General features: G+C 34.9%; 1 protein-coding gene across 1 annotated transcript in view; it reads left to right on the top strand.

Annotated features, from left to right (window-relative positions):
* LOC101874125 (formin) overlaps positions 1 to 14,794 on the top strand; it is a 138,564-nt gene that overhangs the window by 79,590 nt on the left and 44,180 nt on the right. The window contains exons 11-12 of the mRNA XM_005149336.4: positions 104 to 163; positions 2,224 to 2,344. Coding sequence (XP_005149393.4) covers positions 104 to 163; positions 2,224 to 2,344 — 181 coding nt within the window. The remainder of the gene's footprint in view (positions 1 to 103; positions 164 to 2,223; positions 2,345 to 14,794) is intronic.

Below are 14,794 nucleotides of genomic sequence, written 5' to 3'. Positions count from 1 at the left end.
AAAATAATAAGAGTAATATATTTATTTTCAAATTGAGAAATTTTCATTCATTTGAGCAGTGTTAGTAACACACATTTTTAATAATACATTAATTTTTTCCTAGGATAGTGGTATTAATCTTGTGGATTATGTCGTCATATATTACCTACGCCATTGTGATAAGGTAAGAGATTTATTTACTCTATCAGTCTCTCCAAAATTAGGTTTCTTTAGGATATTGTAAAAGGGTTTACATTAGCTTTTTTAAAATCTGTACATAGCAGCGCTGACAAAAAAAAAAATCAATTTCTTTTGCTCTCATATAACAGACGTGGACCTCAGTAGGTCTGAAATTTGCTACAGGTTTTCTGATAAGGCTTTGGAAAATTCTACAGTAATGGTTGACCTGGCTGCCATTGCAGGCAGTTGACTGTGACTGCAGCAGACTGGGCAGGCAATCACTCCAGTCCTGTCTTCTTACGCCCTGGTTACTCTAATGTTGTAAATCTTGTTCTGATGTGGTAGTAATGGAAGATGGAAGCATGTTTTCTCATGACAGAATACTTGGACAGGTTGGTATTCTAAGATAGATGAGTCAGCTGATGGGGATGAAGTTAGGGGTTGAAAATACAGAAAGAGGTGTGGCTGCTGCTTTGAGTGAGTTATATTTATGAGGCTTTTAAATAGATAGCAGCAGCAGCCAAAGTTTTTAAGTGGAAAATTTGAACTATTGTCACTATTAATTTAAGTATGTAATTGCTTGGTTTTGAACTTTTATCTGATCTTTGAATCTAAGACTAGTGTAATTTTTAACAGCTGTATGTGTATTCAAATACAAATATTTTAAATATTTTTTTTCCTTTTTTTTGTTCTTTTCTTTTTTTTTTTTTTTTTGGAGAAGACTGCCCATGACAGGGGGATGGACTAGATGATCTTTAGAGGTCCCATTCCAACCCAAACCATTCTGTGATTCTATGAGTTTTAGTGCTGGAGGGTCTGTATGTCAGAAGCCTGTGGAAGAACTTCCGTGGCTGAGCTGTAGAGGAGATAAAAAACTAGCAAGCTAGCAGTTACGTAGATCTGTACTTGTTTTCTTTCTCATTTTGTCTTTTTTCTTTTTCCTTTTTTTTTTCCTTTGGAGCAGGGAAATAGTGTCATTACTTTAACTGAAGTAACTGCCTCATAAAAAGCCTCATAACAAAAGCAATTTCGTCTGACATTTAATGCTCTTGGTTTTTAGGGTATTGACATATGTATGCTGAAGCTAATGTCTCTAATTCATTGATTTTAATATTTTTGCAAACTTTGTACTACAGTGTAGTTTTACTTCAGGGAATTTTTTCAAAGCAGTTTATCTTCCTTGGGAGAAAATGGACACTATGTAAATGTCATCAGTTCTACTCTTTTTCCCCAAAAAGTCTATATTTTTATAATAATAAAATTATTTTTTTTGTTCACAAAACAATTAGTTTTCCAACCTATGAGAATTTGTCTATTACATTTATTACATTAAATCCATGCACAGGTAGTATTTAAACTCACTAGTATATGTTTATACACAGCAATGTTATATTAATATCATCCATATACTTAATTTCCACTGGAGATATTGCTTTGAACCTTGTGAGGTTTTTCATTTTGTTCTATTTTACTTCTGATTTGTTTTTCTTACGGTGCTAAAAGTAAGGTATATACTTACGAATTCCATCTAGACATTAAACCATGGAATTTATTTAGCTGCATAAACCTTCAACTGTATATTTTTAAATGCATAAAATACTCCAGGCAATATATAAATATTGTTTTCCATTTATGCTTATAAAGTGTGTGTATATTTAATGAATCGTGAGAGAATAAAACCGCAAACTTTTGGCATAAGATCACTTGTTTCATTAAAATAGGCATTCATGTTATCTGTTTTTAAGAAACTTCTAATCCTTTATCTAAACCTCAATTGACATACAATGAACAGAAATTCATTGTTGTCACTTGTGAGCTCAATGTTGTTTCATAGTTTAAATTGAGTAAAGTTTTCTTTACAACATCAAAAAGGAATTTTCAAAACTCAAAGTGAACAGGATTTCATCTTGATTCTTATGTTGGCTTAGCATTAATTATTTTAAATATTTTATTTTGCAGTTTTATGATAAGCTTTCATATATGATGTTTTAAAAAAAAGTATTTTATTTCACTGCAAATGCAATCAATTTTCATAGTGGCATTTTTGTTTGTTTGTTTGTTTAGGAAGCAGGAACAGACAAGAGTATTTTTCCTTTACCAGAACCACAGGATTTTTTCCAGGCCTCCCAAGTTAAATTTGAAGACCTAATAAAAGACTTAAGGAAACTGAAGAGAGATCTAGAAGGTAACTGGGAACTTTCACATTTTTTCTGCTAACAACAAAGTGCCATTTAAAATGTGATCTTTATGAGGTTTTCTTATTGCTAATTAGGTTTATAGTGTTGATTCATTTAGAGTTTTTACACTGTGGCACAAATTACTCACATAAATTAGAAAAAAAAGTCAAACTCACAACTTAATAAAAATGTAAGTAAAGATACTGAACAGTAATTTTCCCTTTTGCAATCAAAAGGCCCCTAAAGAAATCTCTCTGAAATTTTCTTTAGTTATGTGTGAATTTTCCTCTGGCTCCTCCAGAACTGTGTGTTTAACTGTAGATATCTGTTAGTTCCATAATATAAATACTTTCTTCAGTACTTGTATAACAACAATTTAACAGCTACAAAAAAGAGTTGAATACTATTAATGTAGAAATAAAACACAGCTTGCCAAGGCACAGCAAAGGGAAATAGAAAGCTCCAGCTCAAAATATTTTCACCCTGAGACATAAAATAAACATTTTAAAATGTTTATTATAAAGAGGGGCTCAGAAACCCAACTCATCCATCAATCAAGGTACTGAGCAGAAATAAAGTAGGAAGGGTTGCTCTCTAAGTATTCCAAGCAGTTTCATTTTTATTTTGTGCTTCATGTGACTTTCTAAAATCCACCAAATGATGACTGACTATTTTGTGCCTGTCTTTATTGTTAAGGAAAAGCTGCTACTTATACTGAAGCAGTTTCGTGTGGAAAAGAGTTTAGTGAGAGAATCTGCATGAAAGCCTGTAAAAACGTCTCCATTTATGTTTAAATCTCTGCCTCAAAATGAAGAGTACTTTTAGAATCAGAGTTTAACAAGATTATTTTTAATTATTTTCAATATAAGACAGTGAAAACGATTACAAAATAATTTATCCTTACAGTTAGAAATTACTGGATTAGGTCACTGCCATCTTTAGGATAATTTCAGAGGTTAACAGTGGTAGGAAAGTATCAGTTGTTGTTTGTTCGACCCGGGCATAAGTAAGTGCTCTATCTCCTCTCATCACCTGGCCCTGTAAACCTCTTGGCCTGCCCTCTTTTGGGCTAGTTTGTTCAGAAACATGATCTGTGTTTGATCTTGCACTTTTTCAGAATGTAGTTTTGCTGTCATGTATCTTAGTCTCGCAAGGTCTATACTGAGGCTGTGATGTTCACATCATATTTGTTCTACACTGCAAAGACACAAACAGCAAGTAGGAAAAGCTAAATACTTTAACTCATAAAATAAAAACTGCAGCTTTCTTGTAATCAGGGATTTCTAATTCCTAAACCAGATTTTCTTAGATATTTGTAGAAAATCTAGAAAAGTTATGTTAGTGTTGTTTTCATAGTTCTTCTTTATAAAGATGTATTTGAAACCCAGCCAAACTAATTAACATATAAAGTTAATGACAACAAAGATTTGAAACAAAAAAGATTGTGGAAATATTTTTAGAGCTTGGTATTCTATCACTCAGAAATATGCAGCAGAATTCTAACAAGCATTCCTGTGATTAGTTTCTCTTGTATTTTAACAAAGGAACAATCAGTCATATAAAAATGTTGTATCTCTTTCAAACATTGCCTTTCAAATTTTTTTCTTCAGATGATGCTGCAGTTTATTTTTAAATCAAAATTTTAATTGAAGAGGTTATAATTTTAACACGTACAACAAAGATTTGATGAGTCTCTGTAGTTTATTGTAGCCATTAAAAAGTTGTGGCTGCTGGCAGAATACCAGTGAAAGTCTAAAGCTGAAACAGATGTGAGTAGCAGAAACCAAGTCCAGAGAAGCATCGGGCCCAGCTATCCAGACAGGCGCGGCCCTTCAGATGTAAATAATTTGAACAATATTAACTGCGTCTGCCTGTGTTATATAGGGTACATTGGATTTATTTCACAGTTTGGTTGAGTAAGGTTGTCTTAAGCAGATTACCTTGTTGCTTAAGTGGGATGAGACAAAGGTAATAAATGAAAGAGGCTTTTTCTTAGTAAGGTCACTTTTTTTTCCTGAATAATATTTTTAAAAAAGATAAATATCATCTCTTGTGCCTGATGTAGCAATATTGATAGACACTTTTTGTAATAGTTGTCATTTAGTATTTAAAAATATTTTTTTCTAGCTTATCAAGGCATTCATTTGTCTTTCTATCATGCTTATTAACATAGAAAAGATTGAATTATCATGAGTGGCATGTCTTAATGGTGTAAACCTCTGGTTTGAAATACCTAGACACTGTGGAACCAAAAGTTCAAATCTAGATGGAGCACAAACTCTTTCATCCTTTTCAGATAAACAGATTGTGTTCCTTACAATTTGCTATTTTGAAGTCTTTCAGATTAGAGTTTAAAGGGACAGACTAGCTTTAGACTAAAGGGATTAAAGTATGGCTTAAAAATTCAATCAGATTTTTGGAAAACCTTAATCCTAGAGGTTTTTAACATATATTCCAGAACAAACTTTGTGATAATGAACATTTTTAAGTTTAAAAGAATTATAAACAAAAATATGCATTTAATATAGACATTTAAGGGGAAAGAAGTGCAAAAGAATGCAATATTAAATGGTGAGATGAAAGTTTTAGAGTGAAATCTGGTTCCACTTTAAGGTCACAGGAAAAAGAAATGTTTTCTGTAAGCTCAGGTTTTCACTCCAGGTCTGTGTAGTCAGTGTATGTCCAAGGTTTTCAAATATTAGGTAGTGGAATAAGCAGATACATTTATTGATTTAACAGGTTTTAGCTTTCTAGTTAATCTATATGGAAAAAAAAAGGTTTTGCTTTTTATCAATATTTTAAAACTGTAAAATATCCTATTCATTGTCTAGGACAATGTTTTCCACTTTTTCCTTTCCCTATGACCAAACATGACTCCCCTTCTAGTCTGGCCAATGCCACTTACAGAACCATAGAATCATAGAATAGTTAGGGTTGGAAAGGACCTTAAGATCATCCAGTTCCAACACCCCTGTCATGGGCAGGGACACCTCACACTAAACCATATCACCCAAGGCTTCATCCGACCTGGTCTTGAACACCGCCAGTGATGGAGCATTCACAGCCTCTCTGGGCAACCCATTCCACCACCCTAACAGTAAAGAACTTCTTCCTTATATCCAATCTAAACCTCTGCTGTTTAAGTTTGAACCCGTTACCCCTTGTCCTATCACTACAGTCCCTAATGAAGAGTCTCTCCCCAGCATCCCTGTAGGCCCCCTTCAGATACTGGAAGGCTGCTATGAGGTCTCCATGCAGCCTTCTCTTCTGCAGGCTGAACAGCCCCAACTTTCTCAGCCTGTCTTCATACGGGAGGTGCTCCAGGCCTCTGATCATCCTCGTGGCCCTCCTCTGTACTTGTTCCAGAAGTTCCATGTCCTTTTTATGTTGAGGACACCAGGACTGCACACAATACTCCAAGTGAGGTCTCACAAGAGCAGAGTAGAGGGGCAGGATCACCTCCTTCGACCTGCTGGTCACGCTCCTTTTGATGCAGCCCAGGATACGGTTGGCTTTCTGGGCTGCAAGTGCACACTGCAGCCAACTCATGTTCATTTTCTCATCGACCAACACCCCAAGTCCTTCTCTGCAGGGCTGCTCTGAATCTCTTCTCTGCCCAACCTGTAGCTGTGCCTGGGATTGCTCCGACCCAGGTGTAGGACCTTGCACTTGGCATGGTTAAACTTCATAAGGTTGGCATCAGCCCACCTCACAAGCGTGTCAGGGTCCCTCTGAACGGCATTCCTTCCCTCTAGTGTATCAACCAAACCACACAGCTTGGTGTCATTGGCAAACTTCCTGAGGGCGCACTCAATCCCACTTTCCATGTCACCGATGAAGACACTTGATTGGTGTTCTTCTGGAATAAGAACAGAATGCTTGAAATGTGTAATTGTAAGATGATTTTTAGAAAGAAAGTCTCAGTATGATAGACTTATGTAAGTTTTATCATGAACCTTTTATTCATTTCTGTCCGAAGTTGAACAATCTTAATTATTCAAAATTAATTACACTGTAGCTTGAGTACATCTATCATACTCATTGCTCTTCTGTGCAATGCAGTTCATAAAATTTTAAAATGCTGTTTCATTAGTTAAAAGAAAGCAATTTGAGGTTCCTTTGACTCTGTGATTCTGTGATGTACTGTAATGTTCATTGTAACTTTTTTGTATTCCTGACCTTAAGAATATAATAACTGAAAGAGGAAAGATACTTATTGAATGTTTAAAAATGGAAAACAACATAGGTCCACTCTGAACGCTTTGAAGAGTCATACTTTTACTTCTCATAATTAATTAAGTTTCCTATGAGATTGTAACATTTTGATCCCACTGAATATCCACATACCTTTTGCTTTTACCTTCTTTCATGACCATCAGTAGAGATATTAGTCGCCATTTTCATACTGATACTTTTTTCAGTACTGTGTATACATTTAAAATATTTACTATCTTAACTGTGTATGAATTTGTAGGTGTTTATACACACACAAACATGACCAAAATGAAATAATTTATTCTAAAATTCATAGATCTGCAACCTATAATAATCAGTTTGATATCAGTACTCCAGGAGACATGGTTTCAAACTGGGGGCCTCTTAACCAGATGACAGATCTGTATCTTGCATATGTTACCCTCAATTTTTCCATATTTAAGTAGTGTAACTTCATCAAAACTTAAGCTTGTGTCAACTCCATCTTGTAAAACTGTATAATCCTTACAAAAAGATTAAAAGCGAAGCGAATAAAACTATGTGTGAAAAAATGAGACATGACAATGTTAAATTGCTGTTTTCACATTGTTTTTTATATGGAAGCATTACAAGCATCTTAAAATTACAGAGAAATGCACATTGGTTGATTGGGAGGTACGTCTGGAAGTTCTGTGATCCAAAGTCTTTGAGCAGGGCTAACTTCATATTCAGATCTGGTTGCGCAGGGCGTCAGACAGCTCAGTTTTGAATCTGAGGATGGAAATTCCAACACCTCTCTGAGTACGTGTTCCAATGCTGAATCACTGAATATTTTTCCTTATCCCATGTGAGAATTTCGTGTGCTGCTGCTTGTGACAATTGCTCCTTTTTCTTCAGATGTAATTTCTAAGGCGGTTCCATCTTCTATATAGCTGTTCATAAGATAGTTGAAACGAAAAACTAGATCCTCAGCTTTCTTGTCACCAGACTGAACATCCTTGGCTTCTTCTGCCTCTTCAAGTGCTTAGTTTTATTTTCATTCTTGAATGGCATGACCACATATATTAGTTTACAGATATGAATATGTGTGTATGTATATTCATATATATATAATCTTTATCATAGAAACATAGATTTCATAGAAACAGTTACTAACATCGTTGCTAATTAATACTGTTTCTTAATATGGCTGACTGCTCTGCTTAGCTTACTAGAGCAGACTAAACTTCTACATCACATTGCTCTCATTCAGTGCCTCTTCAGGGAGCTCTTTTATCACATTATATTCTGAAGTGGATAAGTATTACATAAATAAGACAAGAATGGAAGAGAATTTACAAATGAGAAATGGATGGAAATTGAAAAGTGTCAATAATTCTTGATTCTTGCAGCCACAGATACTGTAAATAGAACAATAGAATCACAAAATGGTTTGGATTGGAAAGATTATCTAGTTCCAGTCCCCCTGTCATGAGCAGGGACATATTCCACTAGACCAAGTTGCTCCGAGCCCCGTCCAACCTGGCCTTGAACCCTTCTAGGGATGGGGCAGCTGCAGCTTCCCTGGTCAACCTGTTACAGTGTCTCACCACCCTCACAGTAAAGGTCTAATCTAAATCTACCCTCTTTCAGTTTAAAACCATTCCACCTTGTCTATCACTACATGCCCCTGTAGAAAGTCTGTTTGGCTTTGTGATAGGCCTCTTTTAGGTACTGGATACTGGGGGTTATGTTTCCCCTTTTCCAGTCAGTGTTAACCTGACTGCACTGCCACAACTTCTCAGGTCTAGATAGCAGTTTAACCACTCCATCTGCTAGCTCACCTTCCTTCCACGGCATCACACAATTGTAGCCAATCCCACCATGTCTCTGTGACACCTATAAGATCATAGCACTGCAGGCATGCACATGTCTCTAACTCCTATTGCTTATTCCCCCCACTAGGTGCATTTGCATAAATTGATTTAAGTTGTTCCCTCGATGAAGCTGACTTACTGGCTGACATGGCTGGGATTTGTTTAGAGACAAGGAAAAGGCAACAAAAATTAAAAATAATCAGTTTATGCTCATTTAAGACTGAAATTCTCTGATTTTCCATATTTAAAGTACTGAGCATTTGTTTTTGCAAAGAATTCTAAGGGAATATATTTGCCAATTGGAAAATATACAAAAGCATAAATGTTTAATCACTATTATTTACAAGAAGGTAATTTAAAATTGTTAAATGTGTGTGTTCCCATCAGAGTCCTCAAACTGAATTAACAATTTTTGCAACAGTGTCCACTAATTAACTATGTTTGCTCTAAAGAGTAATCAATGTGTTCATCTAATAAATTGAGAAATTTACAGTTTTTGTTGGATTTCTGTGTAAGCAGAGATGGAGAAATTAAGTGAATGTGTTATTATGTATTCAGGTGGAATAACGTATTTGGTTCATACATAATATGGCCTTAGATAAAATGTTTTATGGAGGAGAGTTTTAGTATAATCATGATACAATGATTATCAATAGGCAATTATTATGATGTTGAGAGGCTTTGTCTATTGTCTGATTTGCTTTATAGACAGTTATGTTAGTGGATCATGAAAATTCTAAATACTATATAATTTTGAGTTTTAAATTTCTGAATAATTTGTTTCATCAATAGACATTTTCAGTGAAAGGTGACAGTTTATTCATTACAGGAGGATAGTATTGTCCTGGGTTCAGCTGTAGCAGTCATTTTTCTCCTTAGTAGCTGGTGCAGTACTGTGTTTTTAACTTTCAGCCTGGGGGAAGCACTGGTAACACCGATGTTTTTTGTTGTTGCTAAGTAATATTTACTCTGATCAAGGATTTTTCAGTCTCATGCTCTGCCAGTGGGGAGGGGCATGGGAAGCTGGGAGGAAGCAGAGACAGAACCCCTGACCCAAATTAGCCAAAGGGGTATTCCATACTACAGCATGTCATGCTCAGTATACAAACTGGGGGGAGTTACCCAGAAGGAGCCTGGGTATCAGTGGGTGGGTGGTGAGCAATTGTTTTCTCTCCCCTTATTATATCTATTATCATTGTTATTATTGGTGGTAGCAGTAGTGGTTTGTGTTATACCTTAGTTACTGGACTGCTCTTATCTCAGCCCATGGGAATTACATTCTTTCAGTTCTCCTCCCCATCCCTGCAGGAGCAGGGGGAGGAGGGAGGAGGGGCGGTGAGTGAGTGGCCTGCGTGGCTCTGAATTACCAGCTGGGCTTAATCCACAATAAGTATTCAAAAAAGTATTAGAAGCTCTTTTCTAGAATATTTTAAAATAATTGAAGCTTTATTCTAATTTAAATGAAACATTTTAAGTCAATTTCACAGTGGCTTTTAGACATCTAAATCACATAAATGTTCCTGGAAAAAATTTCCCAGCAGGAGCAGAGAAGTTATATGATACGTTCCAGGAACTTGTCACTTTAATTTTCTTAATAGTAATTATACTTCTAAATTTCAACATTAAACTTAGAATTTTGTAAGTGCAGGCAAATTGTAATTTGAACCTGGTGGTGGCAAGCGAGAAGCCAAATAGGTGCATGTGTAATTTCTTTAGATTTTAGAATAAGTGGAGTGTGCTCTTTTTACCTGGTGACACTGTGTTTTTGCACTGTCAACATTTACATTATATATGTTGAGGCATTGAAGAATGGTGTAAGTAAAAGAGCAAAAGACGGCTTTGTACAGAAGTTGGTTTTTTTTCAAGGGTTGACAAAATTGCACTCTCCTCCTCAGAGTTTTCTTACTACTAGATGAGATATATTGCAGTTTGTTTTAATTCGGCAAAGATAGAACAGAGACATTAAAAAACATGCTTGTATGTGTGCATTGGATTATATTTTGCAATCTATCATTTTGACAGTGTTCCATCAGTAATATTCATGAGCGAATACATGAAGTGCCAATTTTCCTAAGTGGATCATTTCTTAAAATTCCATTAGATTTTCTAGTTTATGATAATAGAAAATAGTATGGAATGATTTTAATATAGTTCAGAAATAGAGGAGCAAAGCAAGGATGTTTTAGAAGATTTCACTCCCTGGAAGCAGATGTCCACATGTGTGCGCAAAAGCAAGAGCGAAAGCTTTCTGTTGCTTAAACAATGGTGTGCTGTTAATTTTTTCTTTAATATTTTTAATTTGTCTAAAGAATCCTTGCAAGTTTCATGTTAAAAATCATTCTTCAAATGTTGAGACTCTAAAGTGAATGTTGGAAATACCACAGTGATGATTTTCTGTGCACTTTTGTATGTGACCTTTTATAAAAATAAATAAATGTGTGTGTGTGTGTGTTAAGCTTTAGTTACATAAGTAGGTAGTACACATCTAGGAGCAGGTAGTGTCCATCTCTGAACAGGAAGAATATTGTCCCTGTCAATATGTGTGCTGGATAATGAATGATGTCATTTGAAGAGTGTGCAATACCAGTGTTGGGAGGAACAGTGACTTCATATTTATGAGCCTCATCAGCTTTTCCTGTTTGAGGGAGTATGCAGTAGAAGGAAAGGCAGATGTCTGTTGGAATTGAGGTGGCTGTTTGTGTATTTACTGCCAATGATCAAAGATTGACAGTACATTAATGCAGACTGTAGGATACAAATTAATAGTAGTGAGGCTAATTAGCACTTTGAGAAGTGTTCCAGCTAATACTGTAGGTAGTTTATGAATTTACATGATTTTAAATCTAAGCAGGATGCTTTAGCAGAACCAAAGCCATAAACTTGGTAGAAGAATTAATTAGGTAAAACTTTATGATCTGTCTTGCAGAGAAAATCAGAGATCCAGCAGTACAGAGATAAACAGGAGATCACTTCTCCAGCCTTTACAATTCCAGCTCATAAACTGTTTCAGCCATTGTCCGCAAGTTCTCTTCTACCAAATCCCTTGTTCAGTACACTAAGTGATAATGTGTTTGTGTGTTTGAAAGGTCATTTTTTTCTAGCACCGTGAGAATCTTAGTTTATCTGATAAAAAATATTATTAATGCTTCTTAAATTTTTTGTCTTCCTCTGAATTAGCCAGACAAGATTCTTCAATTTCAAAATATTTGGGTTTTGTACTGTTCAGACAGAAGGGAAATGCTCCGATTTCTCAGTGGGTTCTGTTAACACACATTTCTATGCTCCTGACAGATCTAAATGATGTGTGGGGGTCTGTATGTTTGGATCTTGGCACTAAATCAAAACTTTCTACTAATAATGTGTGCTGGAATCACTGAAGGAAACTTACAGAGACGACTGGAAAATTATGAAAGTTTAGTAATTATATTCATTTATATGTGTTCAGTCCCTTGCAGTATGCTTCTCTGCTAAGGGCATGCTGAATGTAAACTACCATTTCAGAGAGAATGTCTCAGATATGTTGCTATGGTGTGAAAAATATTTAGTTTTACTAGTAATCTTTGTTCATTTCTTTAAATATATCCTTAGGAAACAATCTTAAGAGAAAGTTTTTTTTTTAAATTACTTATATCAGATGCTGATATCCTTTGACAAAACAAGGAACAAAAAATCCCCACCCCTTTTCTTCTAGATTAGTTGAAACTAATATAGGTTTGAGAGTTGCTCTGCATGCCATCACATACTGTAAAAGTTCAACATGTTGTTAAACTTAAAAGAAACAAACCCCCTCAGAAACCTTAAACTCAAAAGGCAAAGCCAGAATAACTGATCAAACTTGTGAGAGTTCCTAAAATGTCTGACTCAGCTTCCAAAATTTTCCGAAAAGCTTCCTAAAAGTTCATTAGAACAGGTGACCTTTACAGGGTGTTTTGTATGCCACTACATTTATTTCACTTTCCACAGCTTAGGGCTTATCATTGAAGTGTTATTCTGTCTCGTTTATATGTCAGAGCTTGAGCAGCTTAACAGATGCTTGTTTCTGTGTGGCAGAAGGAAAATATAGTTTGAAATACTATTTAAAGTTTTGCTTATTAGCTTCTAGACTCTGAAATGGCTTTTTAAGAAAACTGAATTATCAATTTATTCTAAATTAGCTGAAAGTAACTTCACAAAATAACTATGCAAGCAATTAGTAGGTTAGAATGCTGTACTTAGTTTTATGTGTGATAACACTTTTTTGCATTGTATTGTTGACTTTCATTTCAGACAGTAAAAACAAAGCTTAAGGACAGAGTAGCACCACAAGTTTTCTACATTCTTCTCAGATACTTTTCTTCTCAGAAAATTCCCACACCCTGCTTCATAGTGTTTCCCTCTCTTACAAGGTTCAAAGGCTTCTGTATTAGTCCAGCTCTGAGAAGAGTGTTGGTGTTCAAAACTTCGTATTTGTATATTGCCATCATTGAGATATGTATTGATTATCAGTGTGTGTCCAAAAATATGAGTAAAATACTGTCTCTGAAACTTTCCTGGGTCAGTAGCACTGTAATCGCTTGCAGTGGTTAGAAGTTGTCAAAAGGAATCATGGTAAATCTCTTCCCTTCTTATCCACATTTACTTAAAATTCTATCTGAAACACAAAGTTATACATAAGCACAAGAGTTACAGATGCCACACATACAATGGATTATAATAAAGCTAACATTACTGTATGTGCACCTGCAGTAAACATGTGTCTATATTGCATGGAATAACAAGAGAATATAACGAAATTGTACAACAGTGTCCAACAAGTAAACATGCATCTCCAGTACCTTCTGGTATAACTTGGAAAGTTGTTTGCAAGTTAGAAAATTTCAATATTTAAAACATGAAATTTGCTTTAATAAAGCAAATCCAAATGAACTAAACCATGAGGAAGTTATATAGCATTTGCTGAATAATTTAGATTTATACATTTTATCTGAAGTTTATTAGATTCTTATTTGGGTAAATAGACCCAAGTAGTATAACAGGCTTCTGCACTATAAAAAAATCATTGATCCTCTGATACAGAAACTTGGGATTATCTAGTGCTACACTGAATTTGTTTGCAGCATGGTTTCAAATCTCCGTTGAAACAGAAGAGGTAAGGGTTCTAAAAAAGAATTATCAAATAATAACCCTCCTGTCAAACATAGGCCTGCATTATAACAAGGAAATAAAATAGCAAGCTTGGCAGTATAACCTGCCAAACTCTGAACAGAAAAGAGGAGAGCGGTGGTCTAGCAGCTTTCACAATGGCATAACTCATGGGGCATAGTGTCAGTGACAGGTTTATAGGAATTCATGGTGTTGATACTTGATTTCACTGTCAGGATGATTCCTGTAAATGCTACTGGTGGCTTCTGGGGAGTAAATAGCTAGTAATTTACTGTTATCGACATTAACCTATTTCTGGGTTTGCATTTACTTTTAAAATGGTGCTTAAAAAATTCCAAATCTCATCTGATTGACAGTGAAATGCTCTTTATGTGAAAGTTTGTTTATGGGCAGTGATTCTTTTGACAGATTTACAAGTGTCTGTGAGGTTTTAAAAGACTATTGCCCAATAGGCATTAAGTGAGAGACATTCTATTTTGTAAATATTTTCACTTATATTGGGGATTTTTAAAGAACTTTTTGAGCCAAGTACTGCATTAAATCTGAAGACAGTGGCAAACTGATAATCAGCAGTTTCCAGCTTTTTCTTAATGTTTTGCTAATGGTTTCCATTTCTGTGGCCAAGATTTGCAGTGGGTGAAGCATGATGTACATCCAACAATTTGTAAGAGTTTTCAAATACTATTGCACGCTTGTATTTTCTTCTTTTTTTTTTTAATTTTGCAATACCTCATTCAGAAATAAACAATTTTCAAAAGTAGTGTGTTACATTTAATTTCACTAACATGCAGCACATACCAAGAAAATGAACCAAAAGTTTATTACAGTAATGGAGAATTTGCATCTGTTTGAACTCAGTAATGCTGAAACAGGTTGTATATTTTCTCAAATGATTATTTTGGAATGATATGGTGAGATGAGAAGTGTACTGTCAGATTTCTCAGAATTCCTTCAGATTCCTCAAAATTTCAGAAAGAAATTTATTCAGAAAGAAGCTTTTCAGAATTTATGAATAAGGTCCTTGCCTCAGAATTATTGTAATAAAAACCTTGATAAAATATTTTTTAAAAAAACATATTCCATTTTAGTGAATATGAGAACAAAATATAAAAAAAATAATGTAATAGTCCCTCAATTATGTTATAGCATTTTTACCAAAGAAAAACAGAGCAACTGATGGAACAGGTCTTTTTCGTTTTTTTTTTTTAGTGTAATGTTTGGCATGATGTGGTAATTAAAAAAAAAAAAAGAAAAAATAACTATATT

Source organism: Melopsittacus undulatus, chromosome 4 (assembly GCF_012275295.1).
Source record: "Melopsittacus undulatus isolate bMelUnd1 chromosome 4, bMelUnd1.mat.Z, whole genome shotgun sequence".
Lineage (NCBI taxonomy): Eukaryota > Metazoa > Chordata > Aves > Psittaciformes > Psittaculidae > Melopsittacus > Melopsittacus undulatus.
The sequence above is the reverse complement of the archived record's forward strand: the minus strand, read 5'-3'. Positions and strand labels throughout refer to the sequence as shown.